Source organism: Lissotriton helveticus, chromosome 11 (assembly GCF_964261635.1).
Source record: "Lissotriton helveticus chromosome 11, aLisHel1.1, whole genome shotgun sequence".
Lineage (NCBI taxonomy): Eukaryota > Metazoa > Chordata > Amphibia > Caudata > Salamandridae > Lissotriton > Lissotriton helveticus.
In genome coordinates this window covers 1,185,742,709-1,185,762,537 of record NC_136072.1, presented here as the reverse complement: position 1 = coordinate 1,185,762,537, position 19,829 = coordinate 1,185,742,709, and the positions used below count along the sequence as shown (strand labels likewise).

General features: G+C 49.3%; 1 protein-coding gene across 1 annotated transcript in view; it reads left to right on the top strand.

The window, feature by feature from the left end:
- Positions 1-19,829, top strand: part of PIWIL1 (piwi like RNA-mediated gene silencing 1) — a 1,966,306-nt gene that overhangs the window by 1,772,294 nt on the left and 174,183 nt on the right. The window contains exon 18 of the mRNA XM_078668015.1: positions 16,968-17,121. Coding sequence (XP_078524141.1) covers positions 16,968-17,121 — 154 coding nt within the window. The remainder of the gene's footprint in view (positions 1-16,967; positions 17,122-19,829) is intronic.

The window sequence follows — 19,829 nt, the reverse complement described above, 5'->3', positions numbered from 1 at the left end:
CTGTTTATTTTCATAACAACCTGTGTGGTGTCCTTTCATCTGGTATTCAAGGGGTTATATTGTGGTAAAACAGCTGGCTTCACATGCCAAAAGAGTTTAGCCTAAGACTGCTTTGTCCATGGTACCATTAGGATAGCTGGTCTATAAGGTTGACTTACAACCAATCACCATAAGGGTTGTTAGGACTGATACAAGGTGATCACTAGAACTAGTGAGCATCATATATCAGGCCAACGTCTCACACTTTCGTCGACATCTTTTTGAGTCTATCGACTCCTGGTGCACTCAAGAATGCCCGGTTTTAAGGCTTGCGGTTCCTGTCACCGACTGATGTCGGTGACTGATCCGCACCGCGTGTGCCTCTTTTGCCGGGGGCGCCTACACTTCCCCAACTTGTGCTCGGACTCTCTGTTCATGGCTCCTGTTCATGGCTCCGAAGACTGCGAGAGTGGTCTTGAAAACTTCTGGAACACCGGCAGTCTGCTCCGCGCCGTTCGAGGGACTGGTTGCAGAGCCATCACCATTCGTCAAGCTCGAAGTCTTCGCACTCTGGGTAAGTCAAAGCACAAAAAGAAGTCAAAAAAGCATCGCCGCTCTTAGACTTCCCGTCAGTCGGCCGAGGGATGCGGGCGGTGCCCCTCCCGTGGCTCTGCATACGGAGCCCTAAGTTCCGATGTAGGATCTGCTTACTCTGGTTACCCCCACTTTTTGCTGTGTTTAACTGATTTATCGACTTTAGTCTGGCTGGGGCCCTGCTAACTAGGACCCCAGCCTAGCTGCTTCCTCTCTAAATTGATTGCATGTACATTAGGTACACTCCAGAATGGTTACTGGGTTACCCTTGTGAGTCCCTAGTATATGATACCTTAAGTACCAAGAGCATAGGTACCCCAGAGGCCTACCAGGGGCTGAAGCATGTATTATGCCTGTGAGAAGTTGGCCTGGTATATGATCACTATTCTAGTAAGCACTTTGCACCAGTCCAAACAACCCTAATGGTGAAGGTTGTAAAGTCAACCTTATAGACCAGCTATCCTAGTGGTAGCATGGACAAAAGCAGTCTTAGGCTAAACTCAGGAGGGCATGTGAAGCCAGCTGTTTTACCATATACAATCCCTTTAATACCAAATGGAAGGACACCACACTGGTTATATATTCAAAATATATATGTATTTGTTTCTAAACAACCCTCTGTACTCTTTGAGAACAGAAGCACAAGCGCATAACAAGTAACTTAATATAACATACAAAAGTTGCACAAATATGGATAGGCCCTGGTGGCCCGCTAAACCATATACTAAAATAGTGGTATAAGAACCATGTCACGAACAATGGTAAGGCCTAGGGCCTTGGGAATCGCTGGGGCTACACTGGACTAACAGTAGTTAAGGAGCAGGAGGCCCACGGGATGCGGGTGCACTGTCTAAATGCACACGAGTGCACTCATAGAAGTCAATGGGTGCGTAAAAGTCAGAAAGTTAAAGGTTTAGGAGTCTTCCGACTGGACTAGAAGCTAACCACTTGAAACTAGGACACTAGGAAAGTTACTCTTTACAGGAGCACTGCAGTACTCGCGTTACCTCACCCACAGGAAGCAGGTGCATAGGTGTCAAGGTGTCGGGTTTCGTCGTGGAGTTCTATGGAGCCTTGGAGAAAAGATGCTGCAGGCGACCAGGAGAGAAGAGTCCGGTTGGATCCAAGGGCGGATCGAGGATGAAGAGTACCTGAAAGCAGAGGGGACAGAGTCTGGGTCACTAGCCAGTGACCAGGATGGAACCAAAAAGGAACCAGGCGATGTCAGGATGCGTTCAGGTGCTGTTGTGAAGCTTGTCTCCGCTGCCACATGGACCAGGAGGTGTCGACGACAACCAGGAGCTGGGCACGGACTGTCCCACGAAGGCTCTCGCTGTTGGCGGTGTCGATTCTCGATTCTGAGTCAACAGGCCTTGGCAAATGCAACCCACGCAGGAATCGAAGATGGCTTCCTACTCAGGCCATATGCAGAAGGCTCTGGGTTACCAGAGTATGAACACGTTGCACAGCTTAAAGGACAACTATCTGTTGTCTCCCAAGTTATCCACAAGTTATGGACAATAAACCAAATTAAATTCAATATGCGTTCAAAGCTTTGTTCATTGTTTATATGTAAGTTTCAACAAGGCAACAGAATTTGTATATATATTTAAAGAGAAATGTGTACTGTTAAACATGAAAAATAATAATAAACAGTTGCTCTACAACAGTGTCAAATGTATTTCATTGAATTTCAAAATAACATTGGACAACAGTACAATGAAGTAAATGCTGGTTAAAATGAAAGAAAATTACAATGCATTTTGGGTTCCAACATATGAACCCTTCGTCAGGGGAAAAGCAATTAATGAACAATCAATAAAACAGATTCAAAAAATCATCAAAATGCTCCAATTATTTCGTCCGTAGGAAACCTGCAACACAAAAATTGGCTTCTATCAGCTCTCCATTGTGTACATTGCAATACTCAAAAGACCTTCACCTGTTACAGACTAAAGAAATAGAATTTGCACTCATGAGATCCATAAAAAAAGTGCATGAAAATTAGACCAAAGAGGAAGCATCGAAAGTGCATGAAAACACCCGAGGTGTGAAAGATTGTTTGCTCTGTGCAGATACTTGTGATTGCCGATACGAGGTGTTTCTGAATATGTTCTACATACTCGTGGCTATATATTGTGAGAACGTAGGCGTGGGGGTCTACTCACTCCATGTATCGGTAGCACGCAGACACAATTAACTACGGAGTACTGTTACCCCCTTGAGGTTTACATTAAATACTTAGGTGTGCGGTAACACTCACTTCTTTTGTATTCCTACTCAGGCCGGCAAGGACTGAGGGGCTTCTCCTTCACAGGGAACCAAGGGCCAGTCTGGAGCAACCAAACCAGCGGTGTAGATTTCAGATTTCGTCGTCACAGAGGCCACTAGCCAACGGGCAAGTGACCGGACAATCTGAAAGAGACAAGTTAGTGATAGATTCCTTACTTTAGAATATCCCCAGGCGTCAGACTGGATCCAGAAAATTTTGCGTAGCAATACCCCTGCGCGCCGGCAGGCGTCATCCGTCGTTGGCGCCGGAATGATGTTGTCGGAGTACTTAGACGCCGCCCTTGCGCGCTGACGTCCGTTCTTTTTTTCTGCGCCAGCTAGCGCAGATCCGGAGAAGCTCTACCCCTTAGTCACTTTTTGACTAAACTTTTTGATCTTTTGATCATCTTTCTCGAGTCTGTCGACTCCTACGGTGCCGGTAGGGATGCCCGGTTTCAAACCTGGCTCCAGGTGCGACCGACTGATGTCGGTTACCGACCCCCATCGCCGGTGCCTTCCGTGTCCAGGCCTCTACCGCACCTGCCCCGACTGCCGGGCCCTGAAGTCGAAGGCTAGGCGGGAGCAGTCCCGCAAGCGACTGGAGCTCCGGCAGTCGGCCCGTGCCGTTCCAAGTCCCGGTCCCACAGGAGGTCGAAGGACCGGTCACGGGGTTGGAGTCCTCGTAGCTCCGGGAGCCGGCATCGGTCGTCAGGATCTTCCTCAGGTAAGAGACATGAGAGGTCGGAGCGATGTCATCGTTCCTCCGACCCACCCAGACGCTCGCACGACACGGCCGGGTGTTCAGGTGACACCACCCACGCGGATTCGACGGAGTTGCAGGCGCTGCCTCCTGCCCCACACCTGCATGTCCCTGGGCACGATGCAACGCCGGAGGAGGTCGAGCGGTACCTCATGGCCATGAGGTCCCTCCCTCCTCAGTCGCGTTCCGTGGCGCCTTCGGGCCCACCGATCCCGGCTGGAGGTCCTGGCGGGTCGGGTGCTTCGGCTCCGACGCCGCGGGCCCTCACTGTATCCGGATCCAGGTCGTCGCCGGTCGACCTCGCCGGCCCAGCGGGTGTCACCCCCGGCTCCGCTTGTCGACGCCGCCCCCAATCCTCCCCTCGATTCGGTTCCGGCACCGCTCTCGACGTCGTTTGGAGATTTCCATTTCCACTAACCGACCCCATCCATTGACCCTGAACCTCAGGAGATGGGTGATGAGGGTGATTGGGAGGGGTCTGTGGACCCTCTGGCACAGGAGTGCCAGTCTCAACAGGACTGGACATAGGAGCTTGGGGAGGCCAGTAGTATTGACACTTCGCCAGACACTGGATTTGTCTCCCCTCCCACCGTGGCTACGGAGGAGGGGGCTACCTACAGTGCAGTGTTGATGCGGGCAGCCAAGGCCTTGGGCTTGACGCTCCCTGTCGCGGCCGTGAGGACTAACCTCCTCACTGAGGTCCTTAAACCGCAGGCATGCTCCACTGAGCCTCGGCTGCCGTTTAATGAGGCCCTGTGTGACGTTCTTGTGGGCACTTGGTCCAAGCCCGCCACAGGTCAGCCTGTGGATAGGAATGTGGCCAGACGCTACCGCCTGGCCCCGGGCGCCCCTTGCTTTTTGTCCACCCATCCCACCTCCGAGAGCCTGGTCATCCAGGCCTCCACTTCCAGACCGCATTCCCGACGGCTCCACCCGATCGGGAATCCAAGAGGTACGAGCAATTCGGCAAGAAAGTGTTCTCGTCCCTGAGTTTGGGTCTGCGGTCTGTCCCTACCGCATGCCTCTTAGGCCGCTACACCCACACCCTGTGGGACACGGTCGCGGACGTGCTGCCACAATGCCCGGAGGAGGCCCGGGCTAAACTCGCCCAAGCCCTTGCGGAGGGTCTAGATGCAGCGCGCTATTCAATCCGGTGTGGGCTGGATACCACGGACTCACTGGGCAGAGCGATGGATAAGACGGTGGCAGTTCGACGCCACGCCTGGTAGGACTCCAGGGCTACGGCCAAGTCCTTGGGCCTCTCGGCCCCACGCCAGAAAACGGGTGCCTTTCTCTCCTTTTGTGGCCAAGGAAGGGGCGCCCCCACACGTGCTGCCAGCCACGCACAGCAGACTTCTACACAGCGCGGTGGCGGCCGTGGAAACCGCCGTGCAGGCGGTCGGGGACAACGGCGAGGCCAGTTCAAACCTTCCCCTGCAGCACCTGCCTCAAAACCCTCCTAGTCCGTGCTTTCAGGCCCATGTGACGCCAGTGGGAGACAGGGTCCGCCATCACCTCTTCCACTGGCGCACTGTCACGTCGGACAGGTGGGTGCTGCAAATTGTCCGAAGGGGCTACTCCCTCCCCTTCGAGGCGACCCCTCCAGCCATGCCACCGCAGTGCTACCGCGTGCCGGGGGATCACTTGGAACTTCTGCAAGAGGAAGTCACGGCCCTCTTGGCCAAGGGGGCCATCGAGCACGTTCCTGGGCCAGAAGTAGGGTGTGGTTGTGACTCCCACTACTTGCTGGTTCCCAAGAAGGGCAAAGGGGGCCTATGCCCTATCTTGGACCTACGGAACGTCAATGGCTTCCTCCGGAAGGAGAAGTTCAAGATGATGACATTGGCTCAGGTCTTAGCTGCCCTAGACCCTGGAGACTGGATGGTAGCGTTGGACTTGCAGGACGCTTATTTTCACATCCCCGTCCTGCCGGCCCACCGGCGTTACCTGCGGTTCACGGTAAGCCACTAGCACTTTCAGTTTACTGTGCTCCCCTTCGGCCTTACCAGCGCCCCACTGGTGTTCACGGAAGTGATGGCGGTGGTCGCAGCTCATCTGCGCGGGTTAGGGGTTTCAGTCTTCCCCTCCCTCGACGACTGGTTGTTGAAGGCGTGCTCGCCCAGACAGTCGTCTGCCACCTCCAGACTTCGGCCAACCTCCTGCACTTGTTGGGGTTCTCCATCAAGGTGCCGAAGTCGCACCTGTGTCCCTCTCAGAAGCTCCTCTTCATCGGAGCGGTTCTAGACTCGGCGCAGTTTCGGGTTTATCCTCCCGAACAGCGGGTTCAGGATATTCAGGCTCTGATTCCAATCTTTCAGCCTTTATCCCGAGTCTCGGTCAGGTTGACGCTGCGGCTTCTTGGGCTGATGGCCTCCTGCATCCTTCTGGTGCATCACGCCCGATGGCGGATGCGGGCTCTGCAGTGGGACCTGAAGTTTCAGTGGGCCCAGCATCAGGGCAACTTGTCCGATCATGTCTTGATCGCGGAGGGCACTGCAAGACAGTTGCAGTGGTGGCTCACGGACCGCGATTGGGTCAGTGGCAGATCCCTCTCCCTACCCCACCCGGAGCACGTGGTTGTGACGGACGCGTCCCTCCAGGGCTGGGGAGGTCACATGGGAGAGGCGGAGATCAGAGACCTCTGGTCTCGGGCGGAGTCCCGGCTCCATATCAACCTTCTGGAGCTGTGGGCGATCCGACTTGCACTGAAGGCATTCCTCCCCTCTGTTCCGGGGAGAGTAGTGCAGGTGTTCACGGACAACACCACCGCCATGTGGTACTGCAACAAACAGGGTGGGGTGGGGTCGTGGACCCTATGCCAGGAGGCTCTGCGCCTCTGGCAGTGGCTGGAACATCAGGGCGTGACCCTGGTGGTTCAACACATGGCAAGTTCTCTGAATGCCAGGGCGGACGAACTCAACCGTTGGTGCATGATTGATCACGAATGGCGTCTGAACTTGGACGTGGCGCAAGGCCTCTTTCAGCAGTGGGGAGAGCCTTGGTTAGATCTATTCACCACAGAAGAGAACGCGCAATGTCATCAGTTCTGCGCGTTGGAATTTCCAAGGCAGTACTCGCTCAAAGACGCTTTTCGTCGCGAGTGGCGTTGCGGTCTATTGTACGCCTTTCCGCCTATACCACTTTTGCCCATGGTGCTGAAGAAGATCAGGCGCGACCGGGCCCAGGTTATCCTTGTGGCTCCGGACTGGGCACGAAGATACTGGTATCCCGAGCTACTCAACATGTCAGTCGATCCCCCGATTCGTCTGCCTCTTCGGGAGGACCTTCTGTCGCAGCAGCAGGGGACGGTCCTCCACCCGAACCTGTCCAGTCTCCACCTCCATGCTTGGAGATTGAGCGGCGACAGTTGAGGCCATTTGACTTGCCTCCTGAAGTCTGTAATGTCATTCTGGCAGCCAGGCGTCCCTCCACAAAGTCGGTATACGCCTGCAGGTGGAACAGATTTGTGGCATGGTGCACAGCAAAGGCTGTGGATCCTCTTGCTGCCCCTCTTTCTGAGGTTCTTCTCTTCCTTCTTTCTCTTGCCCAGCAGGGCTCTGCTCTGGGCACTATCAAGGGCTACCTTTCTGCCCTTTCAGCCTTTCTAAGGCTGCCTGATCAACCTTCTTTGTTCAAGTCCCCTATTGTAAATAGATTTCTAAAAGGCATCACACACACATTCCCTCCTGTTCCGTTTGTGATGCCTCAGTGGGACTTGAACCTGGTTCTTACGTTTCTGATGTGCGCTCCCTTTGAGCCACTTCACAACTGTCCTCTTCGCCTACTTACTCTGAAGACTGCTTTCCTGGTTGCCATCACCTCTGCCAGGAGAGTGAGTGAACTCCAGGCCCTTTCTTGTACTCCACCTTTCCTTTCTGTCCATCCGGACAAAGTGGTGTTATGTACTAAGCCATCTTTCCTGCCCAAGGTTGTCACGGCCTTCCACATCGGGCAGTCTATCACCTTGCCAACCTTCTTCCCGCCACCGCATCCCTCTAAAGAGGAATAGCGGCTCCACCATCTGGACCCAAAACGTGCGCTCTCATTCTACTTGTATCGCACACACCAGTTCTGGGTGGATGACCAACTCTTTGTTGGTTACGTGGGCGCTAAGAAGGGGAAAGCGGTACACAAGAGAACCATCTCCCGGTGGATCATCTTGTGCATCCAGGCATGTTACTCCTTGGCTAAGAAGGAGCCCCCTGTTGGATTGCGGGCTCATTCCACCCGAGTCACGGCGACTACAACTGCCCTGGGCAGGGGAGTGCCCTTACAAGACATCTGTCAGGCAGCTACGTGGGCATCGCTGCACACGTTTGCAAGACACTACTGCCTGGACAGCCAAGTCCGGAGGGATGGCTTCTTTGGCCGTTCCGTCCTCCAGGACTTTCTGGTGTGATTATTGGTTCGCAGACCCACCACCGGGGTTGGTATTGCTGGGGTATCTATTCTAAGGTAAGGAATCTAATACTAACGTGTCTCTTTCAGATGCACAATGTACTACTTGTGTAACGATATATCTGTAAGAGACATTAGTTAGTATTGGGTTCCTTACCGACCCACCCATCCTCCCCGTTCTGTGAACCGATATCTAGGGTTAGGGTTACCCCCTTTCAGGGCCCTAGTTTCAATGGCACCAGTGTTGGTTTTTAACATGGCTCTGCGTTTCTGGCGCGGAAAAGCTGTGTCTAAGAACTGACGTCTGAAGAATGGGGGAGTCAGGTCCAGGGACGTGGGGCTAGCTGGACCATTAATATAAATTCTAAGTACACAAATTGCCGGCCACACACTTACTCAAATCCTCTATTTTTGAGGGAACAAACCATAAGAGACTTCCTGGGTTGTTCGGGTATATCACTCAAACCCTCTTATTATTTGTTTGTTTTTGTCTTTTTTTTAAAGTATTGATGTATGAAAGGGACACCTTATCGTTTTGTACACCTTATATACAATTATTTACAATTCGCGATTATTTACAACACAAAAACATACACATACACAACTAGTTGTATTATACAAAGTGAATTGCTCTGATATATATACACTCAAATATTCATACTATGAAGAAAAAATCATCCGTAATTCCATAAAGACCAGAGTCAAAAGTATAAACTTGATGACAATCATAAATCAATGAACTACAGTTGAATGTAGACAGTTCAAATAAGGAAAAATAGACTCCAAATTAATTCATTCAGTCCATTCAACCAATAAATGGCTAATCTTTTTACGCTGGATGTGGAAATCACATGTTCAAACGGGAAGTTGGTCTCCTCTTTATACAAGAAGCAGACTGATAAAAACACAATACTGCACCACCAAAGTGACCACCCCAGGAACTTGAAGGCTAACTTGCCCTATGGCCAACTGCTCCGTATTAGGAGAAACTGCACGGAGCTGTCAGAGTTTGAAAGACACGCTGACACATTCTGTCAAGAAATGGAAAGCCGTGGTTATCCCAAAAAACTGTTAAAAAAACTCATTCAAGCGGGCACGATGTACACCACGCGAATGTTTGCTACAAACAAAATCAAAGGCTGAACTAGACCGGATGGTCTGTGTCACCACATTTGGGCCTGACACAAACAAATTCAGACAGACCGTGTTAAAAAATTGGCACTTACTAGAAAACCTGGACTGTCCATTTCCCCGTCCGCTTTTTGCGTATCGAAAGAACAGGAGCATCGGACAACATCCTATCCGAGCCGAGATAGCATTACCCAAACCTAAGAGTGACCTATTGTCTCAATGGAGAATGAAACCCATTGAGGGACATCATAAATGTGGGACATGCGTGGCCTGTGGGACTACTGTGGAAGGGAAGGAATTCCAACATGGGAATATTAAGGGGAAACACTTAAGTTTCTCAAATTGTAAAACACGAAATGTTGTATATGTAGTCATTTGCCCATGCAATAAGATTTACAGAGGCAAGACAACACAACAAGTGAATATGCGCATAACGCAACATAAGTCTAGAATCAAGAATAAAGTGCTTACAGCACCTATGGTGGAGCATTGCATTGAAAATAAACACACTGAGAATGACTTAAAGTGGTCAATTCTATATGTTCTGCAACAGTCTAGATCCATCGACCATGATAAACTTCTACTAAAAAAAGAGGCCTACCTTATACTTAAGTTTAATAGCGCACTCAGCGGGCTTAACTCGCTTTCTGAAATATCTAGAGTGTGAGCTTTACTTAGGAAAGTGCATCTAAAAGAAAGGGTCGATGGTGATTGCGCGTATGTTCTCATATGTGGTTTAAATTCACTTTTTTTCACATCTAAATGATAGCCTTCTCTAGCGACCCCTCTCTAAAATGTCCACCAAGCAAGTAGCTTTAAGTCGGTCAAAAACCACGTTACAACATGGCTGCCAAACTAAGTGAATGAGAGCTTTCTTTAGCGACCCCACTCTAAGATGGCCGCCAAGCAAGTAGCTATAAGTAGGTCTAAAGCCATGTTACAACATGGCTGCCAAACTAAGTGAATGAGAGCTAGATGCCGAGTCACAGCTTTTTCAAGTAAGTCTAGAGCTAACATGGGTTCGATTTGTCACTAATATTGCAGTAGCCCCTGATACCTAATAAAACGCTGTCATTTCCTCTAGGGAAAGCGAGCGCAAATAATAAGGATTGAGGAAAGCGGTGCCCACATGGTCAGAAAGCGTTTACCGCTGCAACCGATTAGCACACGAACAGCCCAAGCGAGGAATCCCTCAGAGCAGGTATGCCGAGTAGAGCAACGAGTGCCATACTCTCTCCGTCTGTGCATAAAAAGTGCGTAAAACGTTATTCTCATTATTTTCAGGCTGTAATACAAGACTGAAAATGAACTCCCATTTGGTGGAAACGTAGGATCACGAGCATGATCCAGTAAGGTATGTTAATAACATATGTGCCCCATTCTGGTCTTAAAAAGTGAGCAAGAACAGGTCATGATACCTGCGTTTGTTTTTAGATCCCGAAAAGAAATGAAACTCAGTCAGAACTAATACCTTACCCTTGACCGGCGGCTGCTGGTTCAACAGGTAATATGAGGAATCCGAGTTAAATGTAGTCGGAAGCTAAACAACTGTCAAAAATGTAGCTAAAACAAGTCTTATTTTATACACTTGCAGATATCCCGTATTAAGACAGAGCCCTGATGAGAATCCGTAGAGTTGACATACCGGATTCGAAACGCGTTGGCGTAAAAAGATTAGCCATTTATTGGTTGAATGGACTGAATGAATTAATTTGGAGTCTATTTTTCCTTATTTGAACTGTCTACATTCAACTGTAGTTCATTGATTTATGATTGTCATCAAGTTTATACTTTTGACTCTGGTCTTTATGGAATTACGGATGATTTTTTCTTCATAGTATGAATATTTGAGTGTATATATATCAGAGCAATTCACTTTGTATAATACAACTAGTTATGTGTATGTTTTTGTGTTGTAAATAATTGCGAATTGTAAATGATTGTATACAAGGTGTACAAAACGATAAGGTGTCCCTTTCATACATCAATACTTTAAAAAAAAGACAAAAAACAAACAAATAATAAAAGGGTTTGAGTGATATACCCGAACAAACCAGGAAGTCTCTTATGGTTTGTTCCCTCAAAAATAGAGGATTTGAGTAAGTGTGTGGCCGGCAATTTGTGTACTAAGAACTGACGTCAGCACGCGGAGGCGGCGTCTAAGTACTCCGACGACGTCATCACGGTGCCCACGACGCTGACGCGGAGCCGCAGACGACGCCTACCAACGCGCAAGGGTACTGCTACGCAAAAATTTCCGGATCCAGTCTGACGCCTGTGGATATTCTAAGGTAAGGAATCTAATACTAACTAATGTCTCTTACAGATATATCGTTACACAAGTAGTAACTTGTGCACCACGATTAGGTCAGTGGCAGATTTCTCTCCCTTCCCCAACCGGAGCACGTAGTGGTGACAGATGCGTCCCTCCTGGGATGGGGGGGCCACATGGGAGAGCGGGAGATAAGAGGCCTCTGGTCTCCGGCGGAGTCCCGGCTCCATATCAACCTTCTGGAGCTGCGGGCGATCCGACTTTTACTGAAGGCATTCCTTCCCTGTGTCCGGGCAAGTGTAGTGCAGGTGTTCGGACAGCACCACCGCCATGTGGTACTGCAACAAACAAGGCGGGGTGGGGTCGTGGACCCTCTGTCAGGAGGCTCTGCGCCTCCGGACATGGCCGGAGCACCAGGGCGTTACCCTGGTGGTTCAACACCTGGCAGGTTCCCTGAACGCCAGGGCGGACGAACTCAGCCGCCAGTGCATGATGGATCACGAATGGCGTCTAACTCGGACGTGGCACAAGGTCTCTTTCAGCAGGGGGGAGAGTCTTGGTTAGATCTATTCGCCACAGAACAGAACGCGCAATGTCATCAGTTCTGCGCGTTGGAGTTTCCAAGGCGGCACTCGCTCGGAGTTGCTTTTCGTCACGAGTGGAGTTGCGGTCTGTTAAACGCCTTTCCGCCGATACCACTTCTGCCCAGAGTGCTGAAGATCAGGTGCGACCGGGCCCAAGTCATCCTTGTGGCTCCGAAATGGGCACGAAGATACTGGTATCCCGAGCTACTCAGCATGTCAGTCGATCCCCCGATTCGTCTCCCTCTTCAGGAGGACCTTCTGTCGCAGCAGCAGGGGACGGTCCTCCACCCGAACCTTTCCAGTCTCCACCTCCATGCGTGGAGATTGAGCAGCGGCAGTTGAGGCCATTTGACTTGCCTCCTGAAGTCTGTGATGTGATTCTGGCAGCCAGGTGTCCCTCCACTAAAACGGTATACGCCTGCAGGTGGAACAAATTTGTGGCATGTGAGAAGTTGGCCTGGTATATGATGTTCACTCTTCTAGTGAGCACCTTGCACCAATCCAAACAACCCTTATGGTGATGGTTGTAAAGTCAACGTTATAGATCAGCTATCCTAGTGGTATTACAAAGCAGTCTTAGGCTAAAACTTCAGAGAGCATGTGAAGCCAGCTGTTTTACCATATATAACCCCTTGAATACCAAATGAAAGGACACCACACAGGTTATATATAAAATATATGTGTATTTATTACTAACACAACCCCTCTGAACTCTTTATGAGGTCAGAGGACAAAGCTCATAACAATTTATTCAATTAACATACAATAAGTTGTACAAAATACAGTCGTGCCCTAGGGACGTTGCAAACCATATATTAAAATAGTGGTATAAGAACCACGTCACGAACAGGCAGTAGGCCTAGGGAATCGCTGGGGCTACACTGACTTAACGAGAGTTAGTAAGCAGGAGGCCCATGGGATGCGTGTGCAGTGTCTAAACACACACGCGGGTTACCATAGGGATACAATGGGAACGTAAGAGTTAGAAACTAGTTGATTTAGGACACTTGCGGATGAGCTAGGAGAAAGCTACTGAAAACTAGGACACTAGAATAGTCAATCCCCACCGGAGCACCGTAGTGCCTACGTTACCTCACCCACAGGAGCCTGCTGCATAGGTGTCAAGTTGTGTCGGGTTTCGCCGCTGAATCCTATGGAGACCTGTAAAAAGATGCTGCAGGCGACCAGTAGAGAAGTGTCCGGTTGGATCCAAGGGCGGATCAGGGATGAAGAGTACCTGAAAGCAGACGGGACAGAGTCTGGGTCACTAGCCAGCGACCAGGAAGGAACAATGTGATGTCGTGAAGCTGGTCTCAGCAGGCACGTGGACCAGGAGGCGTCTACGACGACAAGGAGCTGGATATGGACTGTCCCACGAAGGATTTCGCTGTTGGCGCGGCATCGGCTTCCGGATTGGAGTCAACAGGCCTTGGCACATGCAACCCACGCTGGAATCGAATATTCGCTTCCAGGCAGACCAGCAAGGTCTGGGGAGCTTCTCTTTCTCAGGGAAGCAGGGCCCAACCTGGAGCAACCAGGCAGGCGGTTTAAATTCAAAGGTTCGTCGTCACAGAGGCCACTAGCCAACGGGCAAGTGACCGGACAGACGCGACGAGCACAAAAGTACCAGCAGGCCCCACGCGGCACTCGGTGAGTGTGGAGGGATGTGCGTCGGTGCAAAAGGTGTTCGGGGCTGGGGCTTCTCAATCCCCAATGCACAACTTCGAGGGTGCCTCCGAAGCTGCACAAGTAGCAATGAGCAGGTTTTTCAACATGTCCGGTCCCACGTCTCTCGTCGCCTCCACGGGTCTGAGCTTTGCTGTGGCTGTGGAACGGGCTCAAGGAAGTCTGGAAGTCCAGTTCTTGTCAGGCTCTGTGCTCTGGATCCGGCGGGAGCATCGACAAAGCCAACCGCAGATCGCTGGATGGTGCCTGTTTGCACAGGGTGGTCACTCCTTGACCACAAGGGAGATTCTTCAGTATTCTAGTTGCAATAGGATGTCGAAGGTCCAGAGTTTCGTTTCAAGTTTGAGTTCAGGATAATCTAAAGTCTCTTGACTCGGCTCCTACCCTTATACCAATCAAAGGGGCTGGATTACCTGCTAGGTCCCTCCTATGGGTGGGACCAGGGAAAGGGTGGTTACACCCCTTTCCCTTTGTCCAGTTTCACGCCAGAGCTGGGGCTGGAGTGCCCCAGTAACTGGTTTGAACCGGACTATGCATGGAGCACCTTGTGTGCCCCAGGCAGTATCTCATTTCATTCAGCCCTCCCTGCCCCAATACACTAAGGCCTGTCTGGGGTGGTGCTAGCACCTCCCAAGACAGGAAACCCTTTGTCCAAGCCTCCCTCGCTGGAAGGACTCCCAGCAGCAGGAGGTCAGACTTGTGTCTGTGGTGGCAGCATCCATTTTGTGATGCTAGGGCTCTGGTTTAACTTTAACCGGGATTAACAGGAAGAACATGTCTTCTCCCTCTAGAAGGGTGGAATGCTACCCCCTTCGCCAGAACTGGCGAAGGGGTAGTATTCTAAAGCGTATGACACCGTACACAACATGTTTTGATAAAGCCAAACCAAAGTTAGCAATAACCCCGAGGATTATAATGCACTTAAGAGTATATGGCATGGCTATATCATAGAATAGCTATAAGGAGATGGTTCTGAAAGCTGCAGACAGGCTCAGCTCATGCTAGAGCCTCATCTCACATAAAACCAAGCACTCTGCCTTCAGGTTTGTTAAGGCCGGCCATAGGAGTGACTTATAGGTATATGTGTCTATATATAATGGTAGGTATAGGAATACTATACCTAAGCAAGGGGTGATTACACGACCTTGCCCCAGCTGAGTGATCAGCCAGTTGTGTCAATTTGGATGGCCAGCCAGGTGTGGCATAAGACATGCTGCAGTCCCTGGTAGTCCCTGGATGCACCTATGCCCTGGGTACCTATGGTACACTATACAGGGGCTCAGAATTAGGTATGTACCTAAAGTACATGGAGTACATTTTACAGAGAGCAGATAGCCTGAGGCCCTGAATAGCAGGATCCCAGGCCAACTAAGTCGAAAACCAGCTAAACACTAGGCAAAAAGTTGGGGGTAACCATAGTCAGATATCCATCCTTCTACACCACGGTGCACAGCAAAGGCTGTGGATCCACTTTGCCCCCCTTTCAGAAGTTCTCCTGTTCCTCCTTTCTCTTGCCCAGCAGGGCTCTGCCCTGGACACTATCAAGGGCTACCTCTTGGCCATTTCAGCCTTCTCTTCTTCTCTTGTCAAGTCCCCTGTTGTAAATAGATTCTTAAAAGGCATCACACACATGTTCTCCCCCACCCCCCCTGTTCCCTTCGTGATGCCTGAGTGGGACTTGAATCTTGTTCGAACATATCTGATGTGCACTCCCTTTGAGCCACTCCATAACTGTCCTCTTCGTCTTCTGACTCTTAAAACTGCATTCCTGGTTGCCATCACCTCTGCCAGGAGAGTGTGTGAGCTCCAGGCTCTTTCTTCGAAACCTCCTTTCCTCTCTGTCCATCCGGACAAAGTTGTTCTGAGGACTCGTTCTTCTTTCCTGCCCACGGTAGTCACAGCCTTTCACATTGGGCAGTCCATCACCTTGCCCACCTTCTTTCCGCCTCCGCATCCAACGAAGGAGGAGAAGAGGCTCCACCGTCTGGACCCAAAATGTGCGCTCTCCTATCTAGATCGCAAACACCAATTTTGGGTGGATGATCAGCTCTTTGTTGGTTACATGGGCGCTAAGAAGGGACGGGCGGTGCACAAGCGGACCATCTCTCTGTGGGTTGTCTTGTGCATCAAGGTTTACTACTCCTTGGCGATAAAGGAGCGTCCTGTTTGGCTGCGCACCCATTCCACTCGGGCCACGGCGGCTACTACTGCCCCGAGTCTGGGAGTCCCTTGCAGGACATCGGTCAGGCAGCTACGTGGGCCTCGCTGCACACGTTTGCTAGGCACTACTGCCTGAACAGCCAAGCTCGGAGAGATGGCTTTTTCGGCCCTTCCGTTTTCCAGGACTTTCTGGTTTGATCTTGGTTCGCAGACCCACCACCAGGGTTGGTATTGCTGGGGTATCTATTCTAAGGTAAGGAATCTAACACTAACCTGTTTCTTTCAGATGCACAAGTTACTTGCCTTCGGTAACGATATATCCGTAAGAAACAGTAGTTAGTGTTAGATTTCTTACCGCCCCACCCATCCTCCCTGTTCTGCGAACCGATATATAGGGTTAAGGACATCCCTTTCAGGGCCCTAGTTTCATGGCACCAGTGTCGGTTTCTATCATGGCTCTGCATTACTGGTGCGGAAAGCTATGTACAGAACTGACGTCAGCGCGCGAGGGCGGCGTCTAAGTACTCCATCATCCCAGCGATTACGACGGACGTGGAGCCGCAGACGACGCCTAGCGACGCGCAGGGGTACTGCTGACGAAAACTTTCCGGATCCAGTCTGACGCTTTGGGATATTCAAAGGTAAGGAATCTAACACGAACTACTGTTTCTTACAGATATATCGTTACCGAAGGTAAGTAACTTGTGCGTTAAGAGCTTTCTATGGTTATGAAAGATCATCATAAAGTGTGGCTGGATTCGTGCTAGGTGCATTACGTCAATAAGTTTGCATCATATACGTAGTCAGCCTCCTACTCTACAGCATTCTGTTCTTGGGAGTTATTGCCAGTGAAAACGCAGTCTAGTCCAATCTAAAGCCTTGAAGGAGTACTCATTAGATGAGGAAATGCAGAGAAATTGTATTTCACCAGAAATATGGATACCTAATGTAAACAGCTGTTTCTCATTATCTGTACTGTTTAATATTCACAACCAAGCATTCCCTTCCTGATGATTAATAATTAAATCATGTCTGTCTACGAAAGATAAGCAACCACATAGAACTGTAGTTATGTAAAAATATCTTTCTACATGTTTTCCTGGTTCTTAAACTTTTGGTGTTTTTTTTTAAGCTTCATTGAGAGCTTGGTTCACCCATAATAATGCCATGCCTGCCCGCATCATTGTGTACCGTGATGGTGTTGGAGATGGGCAGCTAAAGACATTAGTAAACTATGAAGTACCTCAATTCTTGGATTGTCTGAAATCTGTTGGTCAGGATTACAAGTAAGTGTACCTCAGTCTGATAAATGTGTTTGATTGGTTGAATTTGTTGCATATGGCTTCTAGAAACGGATAACACAAAGAACAGGTCCAGAAAAATGTAAACTGTTTTGTGATTTTGTTCTCTATTTTCATCATTAATTTTGGAAAATATCTATAGAAATTGTTGGATAAAAAAAAATTGTAGACTTGGCCTTGTACACCGAGACCAATGCAGCTTCAGTAGCACATTTTTTCCAAAGTTTAGTTGACTTTAGACTTGCTTCTAACATGACTAACAGTCATACATAATCCTAAGCAGCAAAAGTCCTCGAATAATGGGACTCCCAAGTTATTTGTATCAACTTATTGTGGCTCAGGCGTACTGAGGAATGTACCTCTATGAAATGGAGTTCTGTGCATAAATGCTTCACTGGAGTTTATGCATCAAATGAAGATTGGGTAATGGGCAGCAAGGAGTGCACCTGGGGTCTACACTTGAAGGTATATTGGCTTACTGTGGTGTTGTGGAGCTCAAGAGTAGTCCCATGGTGGACTTGAGCAGATAACCACTTTCTTGCTTAATTTTTAGTTCTGGTATTGTAAAACTTTCCCATTCCTCCAGCATTAGATCTTTCATAGATTCACTTGCTTGAATCATTCCCTGGCGTCGAAGTGGGAGTCCCACAGTACATTAAAAGCAGTAAGTAGTTACTTTAACATTGAAGTTAATGAAGAAAAAACATTCACTTTAGTATCTCTTCTAGTCATTAGGAATGTTCCAAAGTTCAGCCAATCAGGCGACCGCACGCTTTAGAACCCTCTCTAAAGAGGCTGTCAAATTATCTACAGCACCTCGTGTGAAGGGAGTCTCCCTGAGCTCTGCTCAGTTCTTTTCTCTTTTGACCTACTTGACATGATTTTTTTCTTCAGAACACAATGTCTGACTAAGAGATCTCGGTTTATGCACTGTGATACCTGTGGGAACCTCAGACTACACTCTGATGATCCCCCACAAAAAAGGGGTATTTACTGTCTTCACCATGACCACTAGGTGAGAGATTATTAAATCTGTAGAACTTTCTCTCAAAAAACTTTGAGATAGAAATGGATGGCTTCTTCTGTTGCTACAGAAGTTAAAAACCAAGGACAATCCCTTGTCTGATGACAACAGCTATTCCGCTCTCAAAACTACTGCCTCAAAAAAGAGGACAAGTGATGTGTAAATTGTCTCCCAAAAGGCTGCAATTGTGCAAAAAAATGGCAGCATCATTGATCGCAAGTTGATTATCAGCCCTCCTCGTCCAGAAGGGAATCTGCCTCTCATTAGGGTAATTCGCTGCCCTTTATGCCTTCTACGACCTCGAAGGTTAAAACAACATTAAGGTCTTTACCGGAGACAATTTCATCACCTCAAAGATGTACCGTTGATGAAGCCCTCATCCGCTCTATCATCACCACTGCGATTGTTCCCAGCCCTCAAACACAAGAATTTCTCAACTGCAACTTCGTGGTCAGTGGCTCCATCGACAGACCCTAGGCCTATGACCACTGATTTGTGTCGACAAACATAGACTATTCCGTTATTGATTACTCCATCGACGATCACCTCGGTAACGATCTTGCCTGCAGCACAAGGTAACTTGTATGATTCTACGTTGACAAAGGAACAAGCAACCAAGGACACTACCCTTTCACCTGCTTTTTCCCAGCCTAAACTAAGATCTTCACAGGAAATAATTGTACCTACTCACACCTCTCCTAGGAAGGATTCCCCCCAGTCCTCCAGAAGTACTTTTTGATAATATGGATGAAGCGGATGTGGACTCGGATAAAGAGGGCACATTTTGTGCAGCACACACACCCCTTCAGACCACCGGATAAAATGTCAAGGGGGTTGTAGGAGAGTGGGGTCTGCAATCCTATGGTCACCCCAGATTTTTGCTTTTTGCTTCACTGGTTTACGACTTTCCCTGGCTGTGGGCCTGCTAATCAGACCCACAGCCTAGCTGTTCTTTCTCTAAATTGACAACAATGTACTTTAGGTGCATTTACCAATTGGTACTGGGCCACCTTATCGGTCCCTGTACCCAGGGCATAGGTGTACCCAGGGCCTACCAGGGGCTGAAGCATGTATTATGCCACCCCTGGCTGGCCATCTAAATCTGACACAACTGGCTGCATGACAGCTGGGGCAAGGTGGTGTAATCACCCTTTGCTGTAGATATAGTATACCTATATCTAACCCTAAAATAGACACATATATTCCTATCAGTCACTCCTATGGAAGGCAGAGTGCTTGGAATTATGTGAGATGGTGCTCTGGCATGAGCTGAGCCCGTTTGCAGCTTGCGGAACCAAGCCCTAATAGCTGTTCCATGATAACGCTATACCATATACTCTTAGGTGCATTATCAACCTTGCGGTTAAATGCTAACTCTGGTATAACATTATCAAAACATGTCGAGTAAGGTGTCATACGAATTGGAATACTACCCCCTCGCCAATTCTGGCGACGGGGGTAGCATTACACCCTTCTAGAGGGACATGACATGTATGTAACTGTGAACCCCGGTTAAAGTTAACTCGAGCCTTGGCATCACAAAATGGATGCTGCCACCACAGACACAAGTCTGACCTCCTGCTGCTGGGAGTCCTTCCAGCGAGGGAGGCTTGGACAAAGGGTTTCCTGCCTTGGGAGGTGCTAGCACCACCCCAGACAGGATTTTGTG